At 42.9% G+C, this 25,606-nt stretch overlaps 2 protein-coding genes across 9 annotated transcripts in view; one reads left to right on the top strand and one right to left on the bottom strand.

Moving 5' to 3' along the window:
- cdc14ab (cell division cycle 14Ab) overlaps positions 1–25,606 on the top strand; it is a 75,615-nt gene that overhangs the window by 17,312 nt on the left and 32,697 nt on the right. For all 4 annotated transcript variants that reach the window (XM_071344305.1, XM_071344306.1, XM_071344304.1 and 1 more), the window contains exons 5-10: positions 4,314–4,393; positions 8,672–8,738; positions 20,761–20,823; positions 21,530–21,617; positions 21,939–22,169; positions 24,897–25,035. In XM_071344305.1, coding sequence (XP_071200406.1) covers positions 4,314–4,393; positions 8,672–8,738; positions 20,761–20,823; positions 21,530–21,617; positions 21,939–22,169; positions 24,897–25,035 — 668 coding nt within the window. The remainder of the gene's footprint in view (positions 1–4,313; positions 4,394–8,671; positions 8,739–20,760; positions 20,824–21,529; positions 21,618–21,938; positions 22,170–24,896; positions 25,036–25,606) is intronic.
- Positions 181–3,894, bottom strand: LOC139539552 (putative nuclease HARBI1). Of its 5 annotated transcripts, XM_071342615.1 has the most exons (10): positions 3,159–3,894; positions 2,895–3,071; positions 2,743–2,804; positions 2,574–2,660; positions 2,445–2,486; positions 2,088–2,376; positions 1,435–1,989; positions 1,250–1,365; positions 1,042–1,153; positions 181–947 (listed from the first exon to the last, which is right to left on the bottom strand). In XM_071342615.1, the coding sequence occupies exons 7-10, from the start codon at positions 1,904–1,906 to the stop codon at positions 583–585; spliced, it is 1,065 nt and encodes a 354-aa protein (XP_071198716.1). In that variant the 5' UTR covers positions 1,907–1,989; positions 2,088–2,376; positions 2,445–2,486; positions 2,574–2,660; positions 2,743–2,804; positions 2,895–3,071; positions 3,159–3,894; the 3' UTR covers positions 181–582. The 5 variants fall into 5 exon arrangements, with proteins under 5 accessions (XP_071198716.1, XP_071198713.1, XP_071198714.1 ...); XM_071342612.1 differs by having other exon boundaries at positions 2,088–2,123; positions 2,203–2,660; XM_071342613.1 differs by having other exon boundaries at positions 2,445–2,660.

Here is a 25,606-nt window from a genome sequence, read left to right as displayed (position 1 = left end):
ATAAACAAAGACATGCTGATGTGCCAGAATATTAAGTATCACATTGTCATAAGTATCAAAACTGTAAAAACAATATGTAGCTTTTTTGCAGAAAGAACCAGCCTCATAAATTTATGACTTTATCCTTTTTCTTCAGTGTGGCCCTAGTACTCTGTCATATAAACAAATACACATTCCATATGAATATAAAAACACAATGTGTAACATTATGTTCCTTTATTGAATAAGGACAAAACAAAGCAGGTAAACCATCAGCTCCTTTCGAAACTGAAGTCACAGTGACTCTACAAGATGGAAAGCACAGAATCCAAGCATATTATACAAAATGATACATACACATTCAAAGGTCTGTATATAACACACCCTGCATGTCTGCACACTAAAATAAATGCAGGACAAATCCATACACATCAACTGAACAGACAAATGAATGGATGCAGTAGCCTCCCTGCAGCCTTGTATTACACACAGTATACCGCACAAACATCATAAGAGGCCAAATTCGTCAAAAAACGAACCCCAAAAAACCCAAATTCCTCTGCCACCGCAGGACATATTTAACCAAAATTGAAAGCACACATACTAACTAAAATAATTCAACACATATTGGTCCCTCAGCAGCCGACCACTGTCGTCATCAGGGAAGATTGCCGGATTGTCCCAGTCCATGGCTGGTGGCACTCTGGGGGCCCTCTCCTTCCTCAGGCAGGCCACATTGTGGAGGACAGCACAAGCCACAGTAATATCACATGCCCTAACAGGGCTGACCCTTAATTTGTGAAGGCAGTGAAAGCGTGCCTTCAGGAGGCCAAAGGTCATTTCAACTCTGGTCCTGGCATGGGCATGGTTGTAGGCCTGCTGTGCTTCCTGGGGGTCTGTGAAAGGTGTCAGGAGAAAAGGCTGGCAGCCATACCCCCTGTCTCCCAGCAACACACCAGAGAATTCACCTGTCAACACAAAATCTCATCATTACTACCTCATAAACACAGTGATATTCTTGACACAGCCATGATGGTTATAAATAGGGGTTGTGTGGCTTACCTTGTGATAGGCACTGATAGATTTCAGAGGCCCGAAAGATTCTGGAGTCATGGACTGAGCCAGGCCATTTTGCCACAACATTGCTGATCACACAGTCAGCATTGCAGACCATCTGAAATCATAAGATGAGGAATATTACACCAATCAATGCACATCACTGGCAATGCAGAGTGTTCGTCAATGGACAATATCAAAAAGTTATGTTCACCTGAACATTAATGCTGTGAAAGGATTTCCTATTCACAAAATCGGCCTCATGGGCACCTGAGGGGGCTTTTATCCTTATGTGTGTGCAGTCCACTGCACCAATGACATTGGGGAAACCTGTCACACAAAGTAATGAGTATCCTACTATGTGTTAACAGTTGTCCTGTAATTTGTAGATCCTCTTACCTGCAATCCTATAGAACTCCTCTTTGATGTCACAGAGTCTTCTGTGGCCAGGGAAGGAGATGAAGACATCTGCTAATGCTTTGATAGCCAGACACACACTCCTTATTGTGCGGCAAATTGTGGCCTTGTTCAGCTGTTCTGCATCCCCCACTGAGTACAGGAAGGCTCCACTAGCAAAAAAGCGCAAGGCCACACAAACCATTTGCTCCACACTCAGTGCATGGCTCCGTGCAGTGCGGTGCTTAATCCTGGGACCCAGTAGTCTGCATAGATACCTGATGCCATCTGCAGAAAACCTGTATCTTTCATATAGATGGTCATCAGGGAAGGCCAGTGGGTCCAACCGGTCCCTGAAGACCCTTTCTCGCCTGAAGGGTCTCCTCAGCACAAGTGCTTCTTCATCCACCACATCTCGCACGAATGGGCATGCCATTGTCAGAGCAGAAAGGAACACACAATTTTGGCCCTTCATATAGGCTAGTGGCCACACCTGGTGCTGGGGGGGTGGGCAAAAGAGGGCGATGCCTTATAACGATGACTTGGTTGTACTGATTGCTGGGAAAATAAAAAAAAACTTAGAAAGATGCCACCGTCCTGTGTGCTCACAATAAGAGCTCATATGTCATGGCTCACTTGACTTTACGAGAATATACCTAATTTTTATTTTGAGCTGTGTCATCTTCTTGGAGCTGGGGGAGGAAAGAAAAATAATGATTAATACATTTGTGTTACAGTTAGCATACAGTGTACATTGAAGGCATATCTCACCTCCCTCTCAAGTTTTTTTATTTCAAGGTCCAGTTTCCTAATTGTCCTCTTTTTTATTTCGGACTCCAGTGCAAGATTTTCCATCTTTTTCTTCTTGTACTGAATGTCTATGTCTGCCAGTTCTATTTGGCGCCGGAGGTGGTTGCCATACAACTTTCTGATAGCTTGTGAGCTCTGTGAACACAATACAATTAGCGCAGCTGGAATTTGGCAGGATGTGGTGTCCTTTTATTAATACGCACTATGTTGCCAGGCTGGTTTTCCCACTGTATAGCATCTGGGTCCTGTAAAATAAATTAGATTTTTTGATTTTGATGAGGACTCCTCACCATTGTAGAGTAAATAGTACTTTCACAGTCTTAACATGATACCTCATGCCTTCTGGAATCCAGAGAGATGGTCTCCTCCTCATCATCGTCTCCATCATGTGCTGTTGCTGCTGCACTGGGGCCTTCACCCTATCACATTTAATCGGATTCATATTGAAGCTAGTAGACAAGACATGCCAGGCCTACAGTATGCCTTTGATGGAGTACTCACTGGATCAGCATCGTCTGGTGCTTGTGCTGGTGGCTCTAACAGGAACACAGTGCTGCCAGACACTGCAAGGCAATAGGTAAACCAAAGTCAGACAGTCCAAATTGATTCAATATGAATGTGGTTGTATCCCATGTAGAGATGGAAGGACATACCTTGAATGAAGCGGGTGGCATCTTGGGAGGAACCTATGCTCGTCTCTTTCCCCCCAGGGATCCCCTCTAAGACGGGCCTGCCTTTATTTAGCTCCAAGGCCATGTCCTCTGCTGGGGTAAGGTCAGCCTTTGGTGACCCACCACCCGTGCCTTGTCTGTGGGTATTCTTTTTCACTGCTAAAACAGTACAGACAATGTGTGAGCAGGCACCTTCTGGGTACAATATATGCTTGTGCTTTGTTAAATATTAGTCAGGGACCATACCATTCTGCAGAATGTTCTTGTATTTGATTTTGACCTGCTGCCATGTCCGTTTTGGCCCGTTCATGTTTAATCTACACACACACACACACACACACACACACATTTAATGGAGTCACACTGCAAAAAATTACTTGGTATTTTTGTCTTGTTTTCAGTAAAAATATCAAAAAATTTATCATAGCTTTATACAGTGTGATGGAGTTACTTTACACAATTTCACTCATATCTGCAGTGCATTTCAATTAAAAATTTAACCGTTTCATAATTACAGTACAACTGCATTTTTGGAGATGTGAATTAAATATTTGAATTGTAATTGTGATGTTTCAGCGGAGCGGTGAGTGTGTAATTGTGCACTACTTACGCATTCAGGCGGTCTGCAATACTTTGCCACGCTTTTTCTCTTTGCTTTATCACTGTGGCGGTGTTGCCTTTCTTCTTAATTATATCTTTTACCTCCTCGTATGCCTCCATGAGGATTTGTGCTTCCGACGGGGAAAAGTACGCGGCTCTAGTTGCCATGGTAAATCAGTTAATCTGTGATCTGTGGCGGGGTCTATTTGAGTGAGCCGTGAGCGCGCACCTATCCAGGATTGGTTTCACCTGGCTTAATGAATCCGTGTCTGCTCATCCTGGCTTGGTCTTTGTGCAACCAATTAAGCCTGGACGCACATGTTTTGGCTTCATTGAGCTCAGCTGAGTCATTTATCCCGGATGTCTTAATTCTACTTTTGTGCAACAGGCCCCTGGGGTTGGGAGAGGAGCACGTTCGTGGATGGATGTGTGTTTATGTATGGCCTCTATTTGGAGAGCCTGTGGTGCTGTGACCATGCCGTCTGGCCCCTTACTGGACTATTTAGGCTGATGCCTGGGGAGTCGTATGTGACACAATGTCTCCTTGTCTCCCTCTCCCTGTTATATTGCCTGTTTTATATTAGTGCTCTAAGAACAAATATTTTCAAAATCAGAGTAAATCAAAAAGCTGAAGGATTACCAAAATGAGGGAATGAAAACTGTGGCTTCAGTGAATCCAAGCCATGGTTTACTAACTGCGCTCTCTCACACTTCCTCTGTCTCGCTCTCTTACTCTCTCTCTTACTCTCTTTCTCTCGCTCTTTTTCTCTCTTTCTCTTCTCTCTTCTATCTATCTACCAGGTCATCTACCTAAAGAAGACCCCAGAGGAGGCCTACAGGGCTCTGATCTCAGGCTCCAATGCTTCATATCTTCCCTACAGGTAAGACCAGACCAGCATGTCCACTCTACCACACAGCAGCATGATTTCTAACCACAGAAACAATCATTTGATATTTGTCTAGGAAGCACATCTTGGCTAATTGCCTTACATCACAGTTCCACCTGACAAGAAAGACTTGGGTCACAGCTCCACCTGACAAGAAAGACTTGGGTCACAGCTCCACCTGACAAGAAAGACTTGGGTCACAGCTCCACCTGACAAGGAAGACCTGGGTCACAGCTCCACCTGACAAGGAAGACCTGGGTCACAGCTCCACCTGACAAGGAAGACCTGGGTCACAGCTCCACCTGACAAGGAAGACCTGGGTCACAGCTCCACCTGACAAGGAAGACCTGGGTCACAGCTCCACCTGACAAGGAAGACCTGGGTCACAGCTCCACCTGACAAGGAAGACCTGGGTCACAGCTCCACCTGACAAGGAAGACCTGGGTCACAGCTCCACCTGACAAGGAAGACCTGGGTCACAGCTCCACCTGACAAGGAAGACCTGGGTCACAGCTCCACCTGACAAGGAAGACCTGGGTCACAGCTCCACCTGACAAGGAAGACCTGGATCACAGCTCCACCTGACAAGGAAGACCTGGGTCACAGCTCCACCTGACAAGGAAGACCTGGGTCACAGCTCCACCTGACAAGGAAGACCTGGGTCACAGCTCCACCTGACAAGGAAGACCTGGGTCACAGCTCCACCTGACAAGGAAGACTTGGGTCACAGCTCCACCTGACAAGGAAGACCTGGGTCACAGCTCCCTCTGTGTCATCCTCATCACTGTCCCTTGTAGTCATCATCCTCTTATTAACAGGATGTGTGTGTCTTACAATAGATTGGGCCTGTGCGTATACAGTACCATTCAAAAGTTTGGACACCTACTCATTCCAGGGTTTTTATTTATTTTTATAATAAAAATAATAAACACATGATTCCATGTGTTATTTCATAGTTTTGATATCTTCACTATTATTCTACAATGTAGAAAATAGTAAAAATAAAGAAAAAGCCTTGAATGAGTAGGCGTGTCCAAACTTTTGACTGCTACTGTATGTGTACATAATGACGTATTACCTGTGAGGCTCAAATAACTTCCGGAGTGTCTCGTGTCGTTCAACCAGGTCAGGTATTAGACCTTCAGTTATTAGATCTGCCCTACTCTGAAACAGAACACACATTTGTTTTTGTTTTTTACTCTGCATATTCCGACCACTCTCTCCCTAGCATAACATGGACTAATCTGCTTTCCCGTAGCATAAGATATCTATGCCTATTGTGGATCAGCGGACTCACTCTTTTTAATAGGATTGGACTACATTTCAGAGGAGTGAAAGTGACAAATGGAATAAACAAGAATGTTATATCACTCACACCGCTGTAACGTGCACACATTGTTTAATCTTGATGTTAGCCTGGTTTGTTTGTCTCGTCATATAACACAAACAAGCAGTTTTCATGCATCTTTATGGAGTGGACTGTTTAGAATAGATAGCTGGATTAGATTAGGCTCTTTAATTTGGAATTATGAGGATGGGGCTACTGTTATCCAAGCTATCATCTTGGGTTAGGATTGCTTTTGCAATTGTTCACGTCCGTGTTACATTTACATTTAAGTCATTTAGCAGACGCTCTTATCCAGAGCGACTTACAAGTTGGTGCATTCACCTTATGATGTCCAGTGGAACAACCACTTAGTTTGACCTTTTTCCTTGAACGGATAACAAATACCAGGAATGAGGCTATAGTCGTGTGTGTTGGCTATGCTGGGGTCTGCAGCAAATCTCACCAGCTCTTTCCTAATGAACTGTGGAGTGAGTCACACCCTCATGACCACCGTCCCATCTGCATTCCAACCCAACTCCACATGGAGGTCAGGAATTGGGGTGGAGGGGAACATTTTAATGTGTTGCGGGAAAGGGACAGAGCGAGGTTACGTCGTCTGGTAAATGAAGTGAAGGCTTGTCGATGTTTTACCCACTCTGCAACTACATTGACCTGTATGACTGCTTTCTTTACTTGTCTTGTACACAAGGACTGTGATTCATTACCCTGTGACACGGGTTGGCAGCCAGGCTCTAGGATTGATTTGGCTATTGTTGGCTTGAGTTACGATAGTGACAGATATTGGCCCTGCAGGCTTGTCTCAACCTGCCTGCTTGTTTGGAGAGAGAATGGAGCTTTTGGCAGTTTACTTGACCAGTTGTAATGGGCCTCTAGCAAACGGGATGGCACTTGCATAATATGTTGAAATTGATGAAGAATGAACAAGGGGAGAATGTCGAAGAAGGGGGATGGCGTTCTTATCATTCCATTATTAGGCTCTCTGGTCCATCACTTTAAACTGTAATGTTCATTTCATTTCCCCCAGTGGTAGCTTGAGGAATTACGAACACAAACGACTAAAGTCAAACAGCAATTTTAATTGCTTTAAGAGCTGTGTGTTCATTCCCAACTAAACTACAGCATATAGGCCTCATTTTACATTGTTGTGCAAAGAGGCTGGACCAACCCTCCTCCCTCCACTCTGCGAAGCCAGCACTTTTTTAAGTTTCGTTTTGAACTGGGTTTGATGGATATCTCTGAGCTACTTTTAGAAAATCTATTTCTAACTGGGCCTTTGACCTCAACTTTTCCTCCATCTCTCCCCAGTGGTTCCCTTCAGAGGGTCAGTCAGTGTGGTTAGAATGTTAGCAAGCTTGGATGGAGGGAGGGGGTGGAGGGAGGGAGAGGGTCGTAGAGGGGGTGATGGACGTACGGAGGGAGGGGGTGATGGACGGACAGACGGTACCCTGATCCTCAGCTCCCATAATTAGTAGGGCAGGGACAATACCTATTGCGATATTCACTAGTATCGTGGCAAGGAAATAAAATACGAAGCGGATTTGAAATGTTTAGGGAACGGCCCAAATGTTGGAAACAATTATCATTATGTTGTCATCCAGAGTCACATTTATTTTACAAGCTATATAACGCATTATTTTACATAATGCAGGTTTTTAAAGGACCAAGGAGTTTGACCTGCTTTGTGTTTTAACATGTAACATTTTGACATGTAAAAAATATTACGGTACTGGTATCACAGCCCTACTAATTAGTGGTTGACTTATTTTAGCTGTTTGCAGACTGGAGTTTGAGATGGGATTGCTACACTGTCATGACAGGGAAACGGACGGACCCACACATGCACAGTAGTACATAGATACACATTACGGTACAGAGACTCAACACATTGTGGCATGTTTGTGTGTGGTGTCACGGTAACTGAGCTCCACATGCTTCCACCGCACTGCTTTGTGTAGGTGGCCTCTTGAAGGTTCTTGGTTGAACCTCTCCCATTCACGTTGATGCTCTTGTCAGTAGCAGAACGCTCACAGCCTGCAGCTTCACTCCAACCTAGAGAGTGGAAAGGGAACACAACAGCTGAATTTGACCCAGATTCTTTCTGCCATCTACAAAATGCATATGAAATGAGGAATCAAGTATACTCGCGCATAATGTACATTCAGGTTGTGTATGCGTAAATGTGTTTTTGAGACAAACTATGTTATTGGCTAAGCCAAATAGGGCTGCAATGCAAATGCTTGGATTTTGTGAAAGATCTTTCCCACATTGTCTGGTGTCCTCTCTGGGGTAACTCTGCACGCAACATCACCATAAGAACATGGAGAACGTCTTCTGCTTTTCTCCTTGAATATACAGAGCTCTGTTTGAAAACAATGTTTTTTTTTCTCCTTTGTCGCTGGCCTATTATTTAGTGTCCATCTATCCCATAATATGAGACACTCCAAATGGTAATGGTCTCCAAGGTGACTCGGTGTCACCCACAGCCTGTATATCAGGGGTTCTAGATCTAGGATGTCATCTGAGAAGTGTATGGTGACATCAATGTGGTCCTTGGTACCCATGTCCCACGAAGATGATATCATGATTTTATAGGTTTGGATAGAGGGTTGCTTATTTGTGTCTGTGTGCAATGGGGTGTTTGCTGTATTTTGAATCTTATATGGGTGTGTCTGGAGGGTTGATATGAGGATGCTACATTGGCTGTCCTCCGCCAATCTCTCTGAAGTACTTAGGAAAACATGGAGAATATATAGCTTACCTATAGAGCACCTTGTATACCCTCTTATCCATCCATAGCTTTACCTATACAGTACCCATGTGTGGGTTCCAGTTTTTCCAATCTCTGACGTTCATTGCGACACTCTTATCACTCACTCATTTTTCAATGAATCGTTCACTCACGCCTTCATGTCTTTGTTTTTCAGGGATGCCTCGTTTGGAAATTGCACATACAACCTGACGATTCTCGACTGCCTACAAGGAATCCGGAAAGTGAGTTTTGTGTATTTATGGAGTTAACGGATTTACAGTAAATTGTAATGTTAACTTGAACTTCATCATTTTTGTAACATATCTTGATTGCTTTCCTGCTGCGCCTTCTCTTCCTCCCTCTATCACCATTCTAAGCACTTTTTTATATCCAAGGCAAGCCAACACTTTACAGGAAGTGATGCTGGTCTTTAGTTACTCAGTAACTACCATGGTAGCCTAAATGTAAACACAGTACTTATTTTAGTTCTGTCCTTAGGTCAACATTGACATGCGTAGTTAATGTGTAATTACCGTAATTCTGAATGAGTTACCAAATTATTTGAAACCCCAAACATCTACATGGTATTTATGCATCATAACCTGAAGTTAGTGAAACCTTCAGCCTAAACTGAGGAAATCTAGACCTATTTAGGATGAGTCTTGCAGTGTGACGGGGTTACAAATTAAAGTCTTTCATCTGTCTCATTGGACCAATTATAAACTGTGGTTCGTGGCCTGAATGCTGATTTGGCAGACAGCCGTGGTGTATCGTATACCACGGGTATGACAAAACATATATTTTTACTGCTCTAATTACTTTGGTAACCAGTTTATAATAGCAATAAGGCACCTCGGGGAATAGCAAATATTCCACGGCTAATGGCTGTATCCAGGCACTCCGCGTTGTCGTGCTTAAGAACAGTCCTTAGCCGTGGTATATTGACCATGTACCACACTCCCTCGGGTCTTATTGCTTAAATAACCTGCTTTTATTCAACCAAAATAGCATTGCGACTCCATGGTCAACCGAACCTGCCATAGCAGTCTAAAGAAGTGTCTTTGTTTACAGCTTTGCCCGCACATCCTAACCTAGCATTATTAAGACCATAATCCCAGACTGAGGGCAGAGTTCTGTGGTCCGGGGGGGTGGAGGATCCTATGTTGTGTGTAGTCTATGGGGTACGAGGGTGTTCTACTTTGTTGGGGGGGATGGTGAGCGGTAGGAAGGTAGCATGAACTCACGTGGCACAGCATGTGGGGCACACTTACCTGCAGGTACATGGACAAAGGCACACTCGCTCGCGCTCTCACTTTAGGTTACACAGTGGTGCAAGCAGTGTGTGCCTCTCGGTCTGTTCTTATCATGGCTTACTAATCCTCCTCCGATCAGCCATGGAGGTCAGTATTTGGGTAGAACGTTCCCTGTAGATGCAGCGTCTCTCAGAACGTTCCCTGTAGATGCAGCGTCTCTCAGAACGCTCCCTGTAGATGCAGCGTCTCTCAGAACGCTCCCTGTAGATGCAGCGTCTCAGAACGTTCCCTGTAGATGCAGCGTCTCTCAGAACGCTCCCTGTAGATGCAGCGTCTCTCAGAACGCTCCCTGTAGATGCAGCGTCTCTCAGAACGTTCCCTGTATTTAATGGCAAATCTCCTAGTGGTCAAAAGGGAATGAGAACTATACAAACAAAATCCAGAACATCTTTATGGTGCCACCTTAGGCTTTTTTTCTGTATATTTCTGTGTAGTGTGTGCAAACATGGTTCTATTTAGTTGCTGGAAGTCATGGAGAAAGCTTTACAGTGCTTGTGCTGTGTTTTTAGCTACAACAGTTCCGTCCATGTTTTGACATGGAACGTAGGGCCTCGAGTTAAAATGTAATGATGTGAACTTATTACGTACTTAGCATCAACACTTGGTGGAAACGTACTACAGCTGAATCTGTCTGTCAGTGTGTGTGTTTGACCATGTCATTCCAGAAAGATTTGTCAGACAGCCATCGGACAGGAATGCCTCAGATCCCTCTGCACATTCCAGCTTTTTCCGCCATCTTCCCCAAAAGGACCTAGCGCCCACTTACCCCACTACGTCACTCCCCAAAAACCTAGGGAATGTCTCTTCCCATTGTGAGAGGCAGGGAATAACAACTTAATCCGTGGCGATATTGAAATTTATGGGAGATTTTAAACTCCAGTGCCCATTTATTTGAAATGAGGATTTGGGGTGAATTAAAACATTTCTTTGTTAATTGTTATGAAATATATACAAGTCCTGGTATAGGCTAGTATATAGCCCTCAGAACAACTTGCCTACTTCCCTTCGTTGCTGTTTTGCTGATGCTTTATGCAGCCATTTCCCCACCTCTTTATGGTACTGTAATGCTGTGAGTCTCTGTAATGTATGGTGTTGGCTCAGACAGCTCCCTGCTGTGTTAATTACAGGCTGTTTCGGTTCTAATCACGGTGATCTGTTCCATGATTCACTGTTTGGCTGTTTCTCTGCTCGGTCTTCTCCCAGTGCCCTCATTAGCATGCCACTGTGCTGAAGAAGTAATCACTTGACACACTGTGTCGTACACACAGGTAAATGCTGGCTTTTGGATGCAAATGTTTTTTTTGTTTTTTTCAGTTGAAGTCGGAAGTTTACATTTAACAATTTTTCAACCACTCCACAAAATTCTTGTTATCAAACTATAGTTTTGGCAAGTCGGTTAGGACCTCTACTTTGTGCATGACACACGTAATTTTTCCAACAATTGTTTACAGACAGATTATTTCACTTATAATTCACTGTATCACAATTCCAGTGGGACAGAAGTTTACATACACTAAGTTGACTGTGCCTTTAACTTCTCTGGGATATGTGGGACGCTAATGTCCCACTTGGCCAAAAGCCAGTAAAAATGCAGAGCAAATCACACATGAAAGACACCAAATTAAAGCTACACTTGTTGTGAATCCAACCAACATGTCTGATTTCAAAAAGGATTTACGGCAAAAGCACACCTTGCGATTATGTTAGGTCAGTACATAGCCACAGAAAAACACAGCCATTTTTCCAGCCAAAGAGAGGAGTAACAAAAAGCAGAAATAGAGAGAAAATTAATCACTAACCTTTGATGATCTTCATCAGATGACACTCATAGGACTTCATGTTACACAATACATGTATGTTTTGTTCGGTAAAGTTCATATTTATATACAAAAATCTGAGTTTAGGCGGGACGCTACTTTCTCACTTGGCCAAAAGCCAGAGAAAATGCAGAGTGCCAAATTCAAATAAATTACTATAAAAATCAAACTCATTAAATCACGCATGAAAGATACCAAATTAAAGCTACACTGGTTGTGAATCCAGTCAACATGTCAGAATTCAAATAGGCTTTTCGGCGAAAGCAAACGATGCTATTATCTGAGTTAGCACCATAGTAAACAAAGAGAAGCATATTTCAACCCTGCAGGCGCGACACAAAATGCAGAAATAAAAATATAATTCAACGAGCTTCTGTTGTTGGCACTCCAATATGTCCCATAAAAATCACAAATGGTCCTTTTGTTCGATTTAATTCCGTCGATATATATCAAATGTTGGTGCGTTTGATCCAGAAAAACACCGGTTCCAACTTGTGAAACGTGACTACAAAATATGGGACATCACAAGGCTCTGACCTCAAACCTATACAGTGGGGCAAAAAAGTATTTAGTCAGCCACCAATTGTGCAAGTTCTCCCACTTAAAAAGATGAGGCCTGTAATTTTCATCATAGGTACACTTCAACTATGACAGACAAAATGAGAAGAAAAAAAATCCAGAAAATCACATTGTAGGATTTGTAATGAATTTATTTGCAAATTATGGTGGAAAATAAGTATTTGGTCAATAACAAAAGTTTCTCAATACTTTGTTATATACCCTTTGTTGGCAATGACAAGAGGTCAAACGTTTTCTGTAAATCTTCACAAGGTTTTCACACACTGTTGCTGGTATTTTGGCCCATTCCTCCATGCAGATCTCCTCTAGAGCAGTGATGTTTTGGGGCTGTTGCTGGGCAACACGGACTTTCAACTCCCTCCAAAGATTTTCTATGGGGTTGAGATCTGGAGACTGGCTAGGCCACTCCAGGACCTTGAAATGCTTCTTACGAAGCCACTCCTTCGTTGCCCGGGCGGTGTGTTTGGGATCATTGTCATGCTGAAAGACCCAGCCACGTTTCATCTTCAATGCCCTTGCTGATGGAAGGAGGTTTTCACTCAAAATCTCACGATACATGGCCCCACTCATTCTTTCCTTTTACACGGATCAGTCGTCCTGGTCCCTTTGCAGAAAAACAGCCCCAAAGCATGATGTTTCCACCCCCATGCTTCACAGTAGGTATGGTGTTCTTTGGATGCAACTCAGCATTCTTTGTCCTCCAAACACGACGAGTTGAGTTTTTACCAAAAAGTTATATTTTGGTTTCATCTGACCATATGACATTCTCCCAATCTTCTTCTGGATCATCCAAATGCTCTCTAGCAAACTTCAGACGGGCCTGGACATGTACTGGCTTAAGCAGGGGGACACGTCTGGCACTGCAGGATTTGAGTCCCTGGCGGCGTAGTGTGTTACTGATGGTAGGCTTTGTTACTTTGGTCCCAGCTCTCTGCTGGTCATTCACTAGGTCCCCCCGTGTGGTTCTGGGATTTTTGCTCACCGTTCTTGTGATCATTTTGACCCCACGGGGTGAGATCTTGCGTGGAGCCCCAGATCGAGGGAGATTATCAGTGGTCTTGTATGTCTTCCATTTCCTAATAATTGCTCCCACAGTTGATTTCTTCAAACCAAGCTGCTTACCTATTGCAGATTCAGTCTTCCCAGCCTGGTGCAGGTCTACAATTTTGTTTCTGGTGTCCTTTGACAGCTCTTTGGTCTTGGCCATAGTGGAGTTTGGAGTGTGACTGTTTGAGGTTGTGGACAGGTGTCTTTTATACTGATAACAAGTTCAAACAGGTGCTATTAATACAGGTAACGAGTGGAGGACAGAGGAGCCTCTTAAAGAAGAAGTTACAGGTCTGTGAGAGACAGAAATCTTGCTTGTTTGTAGGTGACCAAATACTTATTTTCCACCATAATTTGCAAATAAATTCATTAAAAATCCTACAATGTGATTTTCTGGATTTTTTTTCCTCATTTTGTCTGTCATAGTTGAAGTGTACCTATGATAAGTAATTACAGGCCTCTCATCTTTTTAAGTGGGAGAACTTGCACAATTGGTGGCTGACTAAATACTTTTTTGCCCCACTGTAGAAAATGTGGGCAGAACTGAAAAAGCGTGTGTGAGCATGGAGGCCTACAAACCTGACTGTTACACCAGCTCTGTCAGGAGGAATGGGTCAAACTTCACCCAACTTATTGTGGGAAGCTTGTGGAAGGGCTACCCAAAGTGTTTGACCCAAGTTAAACAATTTAAAGGCAATGCTACCAAACACTCAATTAGTATTATGTAAACCTCTGACCGACTGGGAATGTGATGAATGAAATAAAAGCTGAAATAAACCATTATCTCTACTTTTATTCTGACATTTCACTTTCTTAAAAAAAGTGGTGATCCTAACTGACCTAAGACAGGGAATTTTTACTGGGATTAAATGTCAGGAATTGTGAAACTGAGTTTAAATGTATTTGGCTGAGGTGTATGTATACTTCCGACTTCAACTGTATACACATGAAAAACAAATATTGTATGAAAAGCTGATCAATTAAGTTGTCTGGAGAAAAATTAAAAAATTAATTGCAAATGTAATGCTTTTTATTCATTCATGGAAATACCAGTTGATGTGCACCAACTTCAAAGGCAAATATACTTCATAGGCTAATAAATCCTCAAGCTACTTGGAAATTAGTGTTGGGTGTGTTTTATTTTTAATCACGCAAAAGACGTGAGGTCCTCATAGGCACTATAGCTAAGTGTGCCCTGACTAGGCAAAATTGGCATAAAATGTGTTGATTAACCCTGTGTCCAGTGTGCCCGCCGAGAGGGAATTATTTTTCCAAAACCAACGAAGACTGCTTCACGATCGTGCCTAGAGGACAAAGGAACGAGGCTGATGGGCTTAATAACCTCTTTGGGATATGTGGGACGGTAGCGTTCCACCTGGCCAACATCCAGTGAAAATGCAGAGCGCCAAATTCAAATAAATTACTATAAAAATTTAACTTTCATGAAATCACACATTCAATATACCAAATTAAAGCTACACTTGTTGTGAATCCAGCCAACATGTCAGATTTCAAAAATGCTTTACGGCGAAAGCAAACAATGCTATTATCTGAGGATAGCACCCCAGCTAACAATCACAGACCATCATATTTCAACCCTCCTGGCGCGACACAAAATGCAGAAATAAAGATATAATTCATGCTTTACCTTTGACGTGCTTCTTCTGTTGGCACTCCAATATGTCCCATAAACATCACAAATGGTCCTTTTTGTTCGATTAATTCCGTCGATATATATCCAAAATGTCCATTTACTTGGCGCGTTTGATCCAGAAAAACACCGGTTCCAACTTGCACAACGTGACTACAAAATATCTCAAAAGGTACCTGTAAGCTTTGTCCAAACATTTCAAACTACTTTTGTAATACAACTTTAGGTCTTTTTTTACGTAAATAATCGATAAAATTTAAGTTCAATACCGGAGGAAAACAATGTGTAGCATGCTTTCTGGTCACGCGCCTCTAACAAACAGTACACTTCACTGGAGCCTCATTCTGAACATGGCTACGTCTTCATTTCTCAAAGGAAAAACCTCAACCAATTTCTAAAGACTGTTGACATCCAGTGGAAGCGATAGGAACTGCAGGAAGGTCCCTTAGAAATCTGGATTCCCAATGAAAACCCATTGAAAAGTGACCTCAAAACAAAAAATCTGAATGGTTTTGCCTGCCTAATAAGTTCTGTTATAGTCACAGACATGATTCAAACAGTTTTAGAAACTTCAGAGTGTTTTCTATCCAAATCTACTAATACCATGCATATCTTATCTTCTGGGGATGAGTAGGAGGCAGTTTACTCTGGGCACGCTTTTCATCCAAATGTGAAAATGCTGCCCCCTATCCTAGAGAAGTTAACACAGACCTGGGGGAGAGAGCAGCTCACAGACAGCGGTCAACACTACAGACCTGACAGGGAGAATAGGGGATGGAAAAATACTATGTGCATGCACGTGCCCACGGCACGTTCACGTATCCAATGTTTGTTTGCTTCTTTGTCCACTCTGTTTCCCTTTCTGAACTGGGTAGTCTCCTACTCTGCCTTTCTGTTGATTTCTGTTTTGTAAAGTGATTTGACATTGCATTGTTTTTTATGAATTAATAAAAAAATGTAAGGTCCGTAAGAACACAGTGGCCATTATTCTTAAATGGATAAAGTTTTGAACCACCAAGACTTCCTAGAGCTGGCCGCCCAACCAAACTGAGGAGAAGGACCTTTTGTCAAGGAGGTGACCAAGAACCCAATGGTCACTCTGAAAGCGCTCCGTAGATCCTCTATGGAGATGGTTTTCCTTCTGAAAGGTTCCCCCATCTCTGCAGCACTCCACCAATCAGGCATTTATGGTAGAGTGGCCATATGCTAGCCACTCCTTAGTAAAAGACACCTAAAGGACACTCAGACCATGAGAAACAAGATTCTCTGGTCTGATGAAACCAAGATTGAACACTATGTCCTAAATGCCAAGCGTCACGTCTGGAGGAAACCTGGCACCATCCCTACGCTGAAGCATGGTGGTGGCAGCATCATGCTGTGGGGTTGTTTTTCAGCAGCAGTGTCTGGAAGAGTAGTCAGGATCGAGGGAAAGATGAACGGAACAAAGTACAGAGAGATCCTTAATGAAAACCTGTTCCAGAGTGCTCAGGACCTCAGGCTGGGGCAAAGGTTCACCTTCCAACAGGACAACGACCCTAAGCACACAGCCAAGCCAACGCAGGAGTAGCTTCTAGACAAGTCTTTGAATGTCCTTAAGTGAACCAGCCAGAGCCCGGACTTAAACCCAATCCAACATCTCTGAAGAGACCTGAAAATAGCTGTGCAGCAACGCTCCCCATCCAACCAGACAGAGCTTAAGATCTGCGGAGAATAATGTGAGAAACTCCCCAAATACAGGTTTGCCAAGCTTGTAGCCATACCCAAGATGACTCGAGGCTGTAATTGCTGGCAAAGGTGCATAAACAAAGTACTGAGAGAAGGGTCTGAATACTTATGGAAATATATTTAAGTTTTATTTTTAATACATTTGCAAGCATTTCTAAACCTCTTTTTTGGTTTTGTTATTATGGGGTATTGTGTAGATTTGATTAGGGGGGGAAAAAACAATTGAATCCATTTTAGAATAACGTAACAAATGTGAAGGAAATAAATGTGGAAAAAGTCAAGGGGTCTGAATACTTTCCAACTGCACTGTACACTACATCTTATTATTGACAGCCAAGTCAAAGGGTCGCAAAATGCGACTAAATGGTTGCAAAGTTCACCAATGTTTCAAGTAAAGCCTTAATAAACTACTCAAGTCTTATTAAACTGGTACAGGGGAGTGGTGATATGAAGCTGTGTGATGAGCGCCTGTAATGGCCTGACCGGAAAGGAAATGCGGAACAGAGTAGCGCATGTCGGTGTTATGTGAGGAGCAGGGGTTGGCAATCTAGCAATTCTGGCAAATGCCAGATAGGCTGCACTATATTTTTTTTAATGGGCTGGTCGAAATTGACACACAAATATTTGAGAAAGGGAAAAAAAATTAAGGTGACATGGCCAGCGGCCCATGGGCCTGCTAATATTGTTTTATTTTTTTGCACAATTTCTTTACACTTATAATGAGCCTTTGGCTGATCAGCGGCCCCCTGACCAAGATGGACCGGCCTGGGTTTCTCACATTCAAAGTCAAACGCGGCATCAGCAAAGAGTCTTTCTCTGACTCTGTCATCCGACTCTCAGCCCAGATCGTGGTTTGTAAAAAAAAAAAAATGGGAAGGCTCCCTATAAAAGTAGAAAGAGCACATTCTACATTGTCACCTCACTCAAAACAACCTATTTTGGGGTCTGCTAAAACCCTGATTTTATCGAACAGTAAAGTGCATTATCCTTATTCTTTTAATGATAGTTTCTGACCTGTGCCTGTTTCACTGGGGCATGCTGCTGTGATGAGTAATCCACTCTCCTTCGAATGCAAAAAAAACGTGCTCTGATAATATAACATTTCAAAATGCAGTTGCAGGAAAAAACACCGCTTTGGAAGCTTTGTCCCCTTGTCCCTGTCGAAGAGAGGAGGGTCTCAGATTTCTGGAGGTATCATTTCTGTATGTCAACTCTATTTGGCTTAATAGCAACTATTTTACAACCAAGATATTTGATATGGTGCGGCACCCTCCCTGAAATGTGCACCGGCCATTGCAATTTGAACTTCCTTCAAACAGCACACACAAATAAATTGTATCAGTGAGTAGAAAAATGGCTTAATTGCCAAAGTCTCGCACTATCCCTTTAAGACTCAACTGGTGACATGACATGCTATAGTTTATTAGTCTATCTGGTTGGCATGGAAACCACCGCCTAGCCTGCTCAGTGTCGAAGTTTTATTAGTTGTATGTACGGGATATACATGGTATACACCGTCCAACGAAATGCAACAACAACAAAAGATAAGAATGCGAACATAAAGTAAATGGCTCTGACTATAATAAACATTTTAGCATGAGTATAATACAGGAAGCTACAATTTATAGTCCAATATTTACACATTTGTGGGCGTGTGAGTGCATGTTTGCTAAAGTGCAGAGAATCAGAGCAGGTGGTCAGTCCAGTTCAAGTGTTCGGCAGTGTGATTGCTTGTAGATACCAACAGGCTCAGAGACGGTCTCTAACAGACCTCATGCTCTGATACTGTCTGCCCGACGGTAAGGGATTGAACAGCTCATGGCTGGGGTAATTTGATCACAACCAGTTTTGATTTAAGAACAAAGCCCTGGTCTTCCCGTCTCACACTTTTTGGTTCATCAACTGGATAAAAATAAATAAAAAATCTCTTAGGCTATTATACTGACTTTGGAGTCTGTGACTGATCTAGACATGAGAAACCAGAACTGTGAAGTCTGTGTCCAGTCCATTAAACTAGTTGATAATTGATTTCCGGTGGATGAAGAACCAGTCTAAACTTCCGGACCTCCAGTACTTGAGCTAAAAAATAAAAAGGGGGCGCTCAGCCGAACTATAAAATTCATGTGCCATCCTGGATGAGCTGCACTACCTGAGCCACTTGTGTGGGTTGTAGATCTCATGCTACCACTAGAGTGAAAGCACCGCCAGCATTCAAAAGTGACCAAAACATCAGCCAGGAAGCATAGGAACTGAGAAGTGGTCTGTGGTCACCACCTGCAGAACCACTCCTTTATTGGGGGCGTCTTGCTAATTGCCTATAATTTCCACCTGTTGTCTATTCCATTTGCACAACAGCATGTGGAATTTATTGTCAATCACTGTTGCTTCCTAAGTGGACAGTTTGATTTCACAGAAGTGTGATTGACTTGGAGTTACATTGTGTTGTTTAAGTGTTCCCTGTATTTTTTTGAGCAGTGTATATATACATACATACATACAAGTATTTGACACACTGCCGATTTTGCAGGTTTTCCTACTTACAAAGCATGTAGAGGTCTGTAATTTTTTATCATAGGTACACTTCAACTGTGAGAGATGGAATCTAAAACAAAAATCCAGAAAATCACATTGTATGATTTTTAAGTAATTCATTTGCATTTTATTGCATGACATAAGTATTTGATACATCAGAAAAGCAGAACTTAATATTTGGTACAGAAACCTTTGTTTGCAATTACAGAGATCATACGTTTCCTGTAGTTCTTGACCAGGTTTGCACACACTGCAGCAGCGATTTTGGCCCACTCCTCCATACAGACCTTCTCCAGATCCTTCAGGTTTCGGGGCTGTTGCTGGGCAATACGGACTTTCAGCTCCCTCCAAAGATTTTCTATTGGGTTCAGGTCTGGAGACTGGCTAGGCCACTCCAGGACCTTGAGATGCTTCTTACGGAGCCAATCCTTAGTTGCCCTGGCTGTGTGTTTCGGGTCGTTGTCATGCTGGAAGACCCAGCCACGACCCATCTTCAATGCTCTTGCTGAGGGAAGGAGGTTGTTGGCCAAGATCTCGCGATACATGGCCCCATCCATCCTCCCCTCAATACGGTGTAGTCGTCCTGTCCCCTTTGCAGAAAAGCATCCCCAAAGAATGATGTTTCCACCTCAATGCATCACGGTTGGGATGGTGTCCTTGGGGTTGTACTCATCCTTCTTCTTCCTCCAAACATGGCAAGTGGGGTTTAGACCAAAAAGCTCTATTTTTGTCTCATCAGACCACATGCCCTTCTCCCATTCCTCCCCTGGATCATCCAGATGGTCATTGGCAAACTTCAGACGGGCCTGGACATGCGCTGGCTTGAGCAGGGGGACCTTGCGTGCGCTGCAGGATTTTAATCCATGACGGCGTAGTGTGTTACTAATGGTTTTCTTTGAGACTGTGGTCCCAGCTCTCTTCGGGTCATTGACCAGGTCCTGCCGTGTAGTTCTGGGCTGATCCCTCACCTTCCTCAGGATCATTGATGCCCCACGAGGTGAGATCTTGCATGGAGCCCCAGACCGAGGGTGATTGAACCGTCATCTTGAACTTCTTCCATTTTCGAATAATTGCGCCAACAGTTGTTGCCTTCTCACCAAGCTGCTTGCCTATTGTCCTGTAGCCCATCCCAGCCTTGTGCAGGTCTACAATTTTATCCCTGATGTCCTTACACAGCTCTCTGGTCTTGGCCATTGTGGAGAGGTTGGAGTCTGTTTGATTGAGTGTGTGGACAGGTGTCTTTTATACAGGTAACGAGTTCAAACAGGTGCAGTTAATACAGGTAATGAGTGGAGAACAGGAGGGCTTCTTAAAGAAAAACGAACAGGTCTGTGAGAGCCAGAATTCTTACTGGTTGGTAGGTGATCAAATACTTATGTCATGCAATAAAATGCAAATGAATTACTTAAAAATCATACAATGTGATTTTCTGGATTTTTGTTTTAGATTCCGTCTCTCACAGTTGAAGTGTACCTATGATAAAAAATTACAGACCTCTACATGCTTTGTAAGTAGGAAAACCTGCAGAATCGGCAGTGTATCAAATACTTGTTCTCCCCACTGTATATATATTAAACTGTCTCTGCTCCCTTTTCTCCAGGCCCTGCAACATGGATTCTTTGACTTTGAGACATTTGACGTGGACGAATATGAGCACTACGAGGTAATGTTGTCATGGTGACCTTGGACCCGCTCTAGTATTAAGTGCCCACTCATCAGTTTGAACGGCGAAACATCTGTAAAAGCAAATCGCAGCACCCCTACAATATTCACAATCCCACTCTAAGATGTTACAAAACTTTGCGCTCCACTGACGACCTGACGTGACCTTTTAGATTCATAAATAGTCTTCTGTGAGCGTCATCATTTTTATTTGACCCGACTCTGCAAAAACAGACAGAATATTGTCACAGAAAAAAGTGTTTGGCACTTGGTCACTAAAACAAAAGCAGCGAAGAGGAGGGATTGGTCCTTTGCCAATTGAGCGGTTGTTGATGATGACCTATTGCGTACCAAACTAGCCTGTCTGTGCCGTCTTGCCATTGTTGGTTCCAGATCGGTTTGTGCAGTCTTGCCCACCTGCAGTGTAAGGTTAGGTTGTTACTGAAGATGGCTACTAACTGGAGGCCAATCTGATTAAGTAAAGGCTAAAGTCTTAGGAACATTTTCCAGTCAGAGCAAAATGTCCATATAAGTCTGGGCCCCTGTTCGATGTGTCTTTTTATTTTTGTACCTTTTTTATTTAAACAGGGAAATCCTATTGAGACCAAGGCCTCCTTTACAAGGGATCCCTGCATGTATAATTATACAGATTCACAACATTTCCAATCAGTCGAGACAATCAGTTTTCTCCCTTCTCTCTGTTGTAGCGAGTGGAAAACGGTGACTTCAACTGGATCGTGCCGGGGAAGTTTCTGGCCTTCAGTGGACCCCATCCCAAAAGTAAAATAGAGAATGGTGAGATGAGTTTTGGATTCAGTCCTTGACCTTTTATGTGCTCTTCCCCTTTTAAGAAAAACAACCGCTGTTCCAGAGTAATTTAGTACAGTTGTCTCGACCGATGAACCTTGACAGGGTTCAGGTTTAGATTCAGGTAGACTTTCCCTATGCATCTCTTCTCGCTAATCCTTTCTCTTCAGTAACAGCAGATGGCACCATTAGTGTAGTAATATATTTGACAACATACTAAGGAAGATTGCTCTATGCTTCAACATAATCAGTTTTCCTTACCTACGTTTTACACAAATTAGCTTACCTTTAATCTCCTCCCCAACCCAGGCTACCCTCTCCATGCCCCAGAGGCGTACTTCCCCTACTTCCGGAAACACAACATTACCACGGTGGTGCGGCTCAACAAGAAGATCTATGACGCCAAGCGCTTCACGGATGCCGGATTCGACCACTACGACTTGTTCTTCGTGGATGGCAGCACACCGAACGACGTCATCACCCGCCGATTCCTGCACATCTGCGAGAGCACCGATGGAGCCGTGGCCGTTCACTGCAAGGGTGAGACACACACACTGCAGTATCTGTTGAGATATTTAAAATAGCTTGCCTGGCATATGGACTGCTTTTTTGGGACTATATTGATGTATTGCATTGGTGTGCCTGGCAAGCTAAATCACGCGCACCCTGACTATTTAAAATATGTAGAGAGGGATTTTAGAGTTCACAAAATTTAGCCTTCCATGCGGAGCCAAGTTAATCAGTAATGCAACGCTCAACTGTAGGATACATTTTTTATTCTTGGCCCCGAAGGGCTGTTTTATGCAGGTCTGATACTTTGCTTAACAAGTCACATAATACGTTGCATGGACTCATGCTGTGTGCAATAATAGTGTTTAACATGATTTTTGAATGACTTCCTCATCTCTGTACTCCACACAGAATTATCTGTAAAGTCCATCAGTCGAGCAGTGAATTTCAAACACTGATTCAACCACAAAGACCAGGGATATATTCCAATGCCTCGCAAAGAAGGGCACCTATTGGTAGATGGATAAAAATAAGAAAAGCAGACATTGAATATCCCTTTGAACATGGTGACGTTGTTAATACAAAGTGTTCTGTTTGGGGGAAATCCAATACAACACATGAGTACCACTCTCCATATTTTCAAGCATAGTGGTTGCTGCATCATGTCATGGGTATTCTTGTAATCGTTAAGGACTGGGGAGTTTTTCAGCATAACAATAAACAGAATGGAGCTAAGCACAGGCAAAATCCTACATGAAAACCTGGTTCAGTCTTCTTTCCACCAGACACTGGAAGATGAATTCTCCTTTCAGTAGGACAATTTTTATTTATTTCACCTTTATTTAACCAGGTAGGCTAGTTGAGAACAAGTTCTCATTCACAACTGCGACCTGGCCAAGATAAAGCAAAGGCTAGTGATTCCTAATCTATGTCTATAGGCAGCTAGTGATGACTGTTTAGCAGTCTGATGGCCTTGAGATAGAAGCTGTTTTTCAGTTTCTTGGTCCCAGCTTTGATGCACCTGTACTGGCCTCGCCTTCTGGATGATAGCGGGGTGAACAGGCAGTGGCTCAGGTGATGGATGTCCTTGATGATCTTTTTGGCCTTCCTATGGCATCGGGTGCTGTAGGTGTCCAGGAGGGTGAGAAGTTTGCCCACGGTAATGTGTTGGACAGACTGCACCACCCTCTGGAGAGCTTTGTGCGTTGTGGGCGGTGCAGTTGCCGTACCAGGCGGTGATGACAAAAGTATGTGGACACCTGCACGTCAAACATCTCATTCCAAAATCAAATTTGTATTAATTAGACCAAAGGACAGATTTCCACCAGTCTAATGTCCATTGCTCGTGTTTCTTGGCACAAGCAAGTCTCTTCATAATGGTGTCATTCAGTAATGATCTCCTCTGAACAGCGGATGTGTCTGTTACTTGAACTCTGAAGCATTTATTTGGGCTGCAATCTGAGGTGCAGTTAACTAAATATATATATATATTTTTTTTTATTAAACTAGGCAAGTCGGTTAAGAACAAATTCTTATTTACCATGACTGCCTACACCGGCCAAACCCAGACGACGCTGGGCCAATTGTGCGCCGCCCTATGGGACTCCCAATCACGGCCGGTTGTGATACAGCCTGGATTCGAAACCAGGGTGTCTGTAGTGACGGCTCTAGCACTGAGATGCAGTGCCTTAGATTGCTGCGCCACTCGAGAGCCGTAATGAACTTATCCTCTGCAGCAGAAGTATCTCTGGGTCTTCCTTTCCTGTGGCGGTCCTCATTAGAGCCAGTTTCAACATAACACTTGATGGTTTTTGTGACCGCACTTGAAGAAACTTTCAAAGTTCTTGAAATGTTCCGCATTGACTGACCTTCATGTCCTTCATGACTGTCGTTTCGCTTTGCTTATTTGAGCTGTTTTTGCCATAATATGGAGTAGGTCTTTTACTAAATAGGGCTATTTTTTTATTTTATTTTATTAGGCTCTCCATTAGCTGTTGCAAAAGCAGCAGCTACTCTTCCTGTGGTCCACACAAAACATGAAACATAATACAGAATTACATAATACAGACCATCAATAGACAAGAACAGCTCAAAGACAGAACTACATATATTTTTTTTAAGGCACATGTAGCCTACATATCAATACATACACACAAACTATCTAGGTCAAATAGGGGAGAGGCGTTGTGCTGCGAGGTGTTGCTTTATCTGTTTTTTGACACCAGGTTTGCTGTTTGAGCAATATGAGATGAAAATAATTAGGATTATTTTCATCTGTATACCACCACTACCTTGTCAAAGCAAAACTGATTGGCTCAAACACATTAAGAAGGAAAGAAATTCCACAAATTAACTTTTAACAAGGCACACCTGTTAATTGAAATGCATTCTAGGTGACTACCTCATGAAGCTGGTTGAGAGAATGCAAAGAGTGTATAAAGCTGTTATCAGGACAAAGGGTGGCTACTTTGAAGAATCTCCAATATAAAATATTTGTAGCCTGTTTTACACTTTTTTTTTTACTACATGATTCCATATGTGGTATTTCATAGTTTTGATGTCTTCACTATTATTCTACAATGTGGAAAATAAATAAATAAACCCTGGAATGAGTATGTGTGTCCAAACCTTTGACGTGTGTATATATATATCTCAATCAAGTCTGTTGACATTGTTACTTTTAATATGTTCTATTCAATTCCTTATTTATGTAAAAATAAATCCGAATTATTTTCACTCGTTCATTCTTGTCATCAGCTGGCCTTGGGCGTACTGGCACCCTGATAGGCTGTTACCTAATGAAGCACTACCACTTCACGGCAGCAGAGACCATCGCCTGGATCAGGGTCTGCCGGCCGGGCTCCGTTATCGGCCCTCAGCAGCACTTCTTGGAGGAGTAAGTACTCCTAATAGCTGGTCCTAGATCAGTTTCATTCAGCTACATGTCTCATTCATATACACTGAACAAAAATATAAATGCAACAATGTCAAAGATTTTAATGAGTTCCATTTCATATAAGGAAATCAGTTAATTGAAATAAATTAATTAGTCCCTAATCTATGGATTTCACAAGACTGGCAATAATAATAAAAAATCTCCAGCATGTCAGTGGCCATCGAAGGTGATCATTTTCCCACTGAAGTCGGTTATGACGCCGAACTGCGGTCAGGTCAAGATCCTGGTGAGGACAACGAGCACGCAGATGAGCTTCTCTGAGACGGTTTCTGACAGTTTATGTAGAAGCTCTTCAGTTGTGCAAACCGACAGTTTCATCAGCTGTCGAGGTTGCTGGTCTCATACAATCCCTCAGGTGATGAAGCCGGATGTGGGCTGGCGTGGTTACACGTGGTCTGCGGTTTTGAGGCTGGTTGGACGTACAGTAATCCCTCGTTTATCGCGGGGGTTACGTTCCGAAAATGACCCGCGATAAGTGAAATCCGCGAAATAGAAAACTTTATTTTTTTTT

This window comes from Salvelinus alpinus, chromosome 15 (assembly GCF_045679555.1).
Source record: "Salvelinus alpinus chromosome 15, SLU_Salpinus.1, whole genome shotgun sequence".
NCBI lineage: Eukaryota > Metazoa > Chordata > Actinopteri > Salmoniformes > Salmonidae > Salvelinus > Salvelinus alpinus.
Note: the sequence above shows the minus strand (reverse complement) of the source record. Positions and strands in the feature narration are given on the sequence as shown.